This window comes from Triticum dicoccoides, chromosome 6B (genome assembly GCF_002162155.2).
Source record: "Triticum dicoccoides isolate Atlit2015 ecotype Zavitan chromosome 6B, WEW_v2.0, whole genome shotgun sequence".
In the NCBI taxonomy this organism is placed as follows: domain Eukaryota; kingdom Viridiplantae; phylum Streptophyta; class Magnoliopsida; order Poales; family Poaceae; genus Triticum; species Triticum dicoccoides.
Window position 1 is genome coordinate 451,457,950 of NC_041391.1, and position 2,114 is coordinate 451,460,063.

At 54.0% G+C, this 2,114-nt stretch overlaps 1 protein-coding gene across 1 annotated transcript in view; it reads left to right on the top strand.

The window, feature by feature from the left end:
- LOC119323832 (protease 2-like) overlaps positions 1 to 1,741 on the top strand; it is a 37,477-nt gene extending 35,736 nt beyond the window's left edge. Inside the window, exons 9-11 of the mRNA XM_037597540.1 lie at positions 1,026 to 1,074; positions 1,165 to 1,288; positions 1,488 to 1,741. Of these exons, the coding sequence (XP_037453437.1) occupies positions 1,026 to 1,074; positions 1,165 to 1,288; positions 1,488 to 1,563 (249 nt within the window). The 3' untranslated portion in view covers positions 1,564 to 1,741. The remainder of the gene's footprint in view (positions 1 to 1,025; positions 1,075 to 1,164; positions 1,289 to 1,487) is intronic.
- Positions 1,742 to 2,114: the final 373 nt, after the last annotated feature.

Sequence of the window (2,114 nt, forward strand, 5' to 3'; positions counted from 1 at the left end):
CATACGGGGGCCAAACCGAGCGGAGGGGCAGGGTGGGCCTAGGGTATGGTGCCGGCCCAAGGACCGAAGGCCCTTCAACCCTGGCCGGGCGCGAAGGCCCAAGAGCCTGGCGGGCCAGGCAGGCCCGTGCGTCGCGGCCCAGCAGGTTAAGGCCCAGGGCGGGGGGCGCGGAACCAGCCTAAGGGTTTCCCCTCCACAGGCGGTCGCTGCCGCCGCCGCCACCGAGCCGAGGGGAGCCGCTGCAGCCGGCCAGGGGCGACGAGGCGCGGAGGAAGGTCGGAGCTGGAGCGCAGAGGAGCCAAACGCGGCAATGAATGGCCGGAACGGGGAGCGGCGAGCAGCCAAACCATCAGCGGCCGGAGCGACGAGGAGAGCCGGAGAGGACGCCGGAGCAGGGCGAGGGGAGGTCGCCGGAGAAGAGCGCCACGACGAGCGGGCCGTTCCCAGGTCAGACCGACCCGCCAACCCCAGGAGCGGCGCCGGCGGCCACCCAACCTCCGCAAGGCAGTGCCTTGGGCCCGAGGCGGACGAGCTCTCGTCGGCCGGTTCTGCGGCCGCCGTCGCGAGCCGGAGGCAGAACCTCCACTACGGGAGGCTGAGCCAGCGGCCGCGCTGGTCGGCGCCGTGAGAACAGGGGCACGGGGAGGGAGAGGGATGCCGGGGCGGTCGGCGACCGGGGAAGCTTCGTCGTCCTCTGCGAGGTCCGCCTATAGGAACCTTGGCTGCACCGCAGGGCAAGGCGGGGGAGCGCAACGCGGGCGAGCCCCGGCCGGCTCCCCCGCGTCGCCAGAGCTCACGGTCGCCATCTCTTTCCTTTACTCGCGTGAATATATTCATGAATAGGAACTGCGATCTCACAATAATATTGTGGACTGTACTCTGGGTCAAGAAAGAAGAGACTAAACTTAGCTAGAAGAGACTAAACTCTGAACGCCTGAATAAGAACTGCCGTGTGTTCACTTTGCTTCTCCCTCGTGATGTCTAATTGGACTGCAAAAATGAATTGATGGTGATATTTATTGCAGGTGAAAGCACAAGAGTATCCCCACATTCTCGTCACGGCCGGCTTAAACGGTAGGCGTTCGTCCCTTTGATTACTTGCGAGCTTCTTCCGAGTATGTATGGTTTTGCATCACAGCTCATTTCCTCTGTAACAACAACCAGATCCTTGCGTGATGTACTCCGAACCTGCCAAGTTTGTGGCTAAGCTGAGGGAATTGAAAAGGGATGACAACCTTCTGCTATTCAAGTGTGAAGCAGGTGCCGGACACAACTCAAAGTCTGGAAGGTATATATAGTAAAGGATATGAATCCTTCTCCATCTGTGTTGTTTTTTGTTTTTTGACGTGTCAAATAGAGTACCTCTGTATCAAAATATAAGACGTTTTTGCAGTTCAGTTTATGGTACGGAGGGTGTAAAGAGAATGAACAAGATCAATGAACAAGATCATATTTTTCCTTTTGGCCTAACTGTTGGTTACTTGCAGGTTCGAGAAATTGCGGGAGGACGCCTTTTCTTACACGTTTCTCCTCAACGCACTGGGCATGACAAATACGGCTTGATTGTGCCGGGCTATCCGGCGTATGAGGTCTAGTTATAGTCAGTTCATTTCGGGATGTAAAACTTGACTTAACTCCACTGATTACTTTTGCCTGGCAGTGGCAGTCTCGTATTCAGGCTGACTCCTATGATTTGTTACGGGCCATTTGAGTTCTGACGAGCAGTCCATTTTTAGTACTCCCTCCGATCCATATTATTTGTCGTTAAAATTAATGTATCTAGTAAATACGTCTAGATACATTCGTTTCAGCGACAAGTAATATGAATTGGAGGAATAGCTTGAAAAGCAGCCCCACATGAACTCACGGCCACTGTGTGCCACTGTCCTACTCCTTTCGTTTCATATTGTAGTGATGATGGGCTTTTTGAAAAGTCAAACTTTATAAGCTATGACCAAATTTTGTTCTTTTAGAGAATAAACCGTGACCTAGTTTGTAGAGAGAGACCAAAACATCAATAATGCTTGGTAGATTAACAGAAGATTTACGTGACCCGTGGATGTAGCATTGCTCTCAGAACATTGTGCCGGATTATCTTCTCGAGGAGCTCTCTG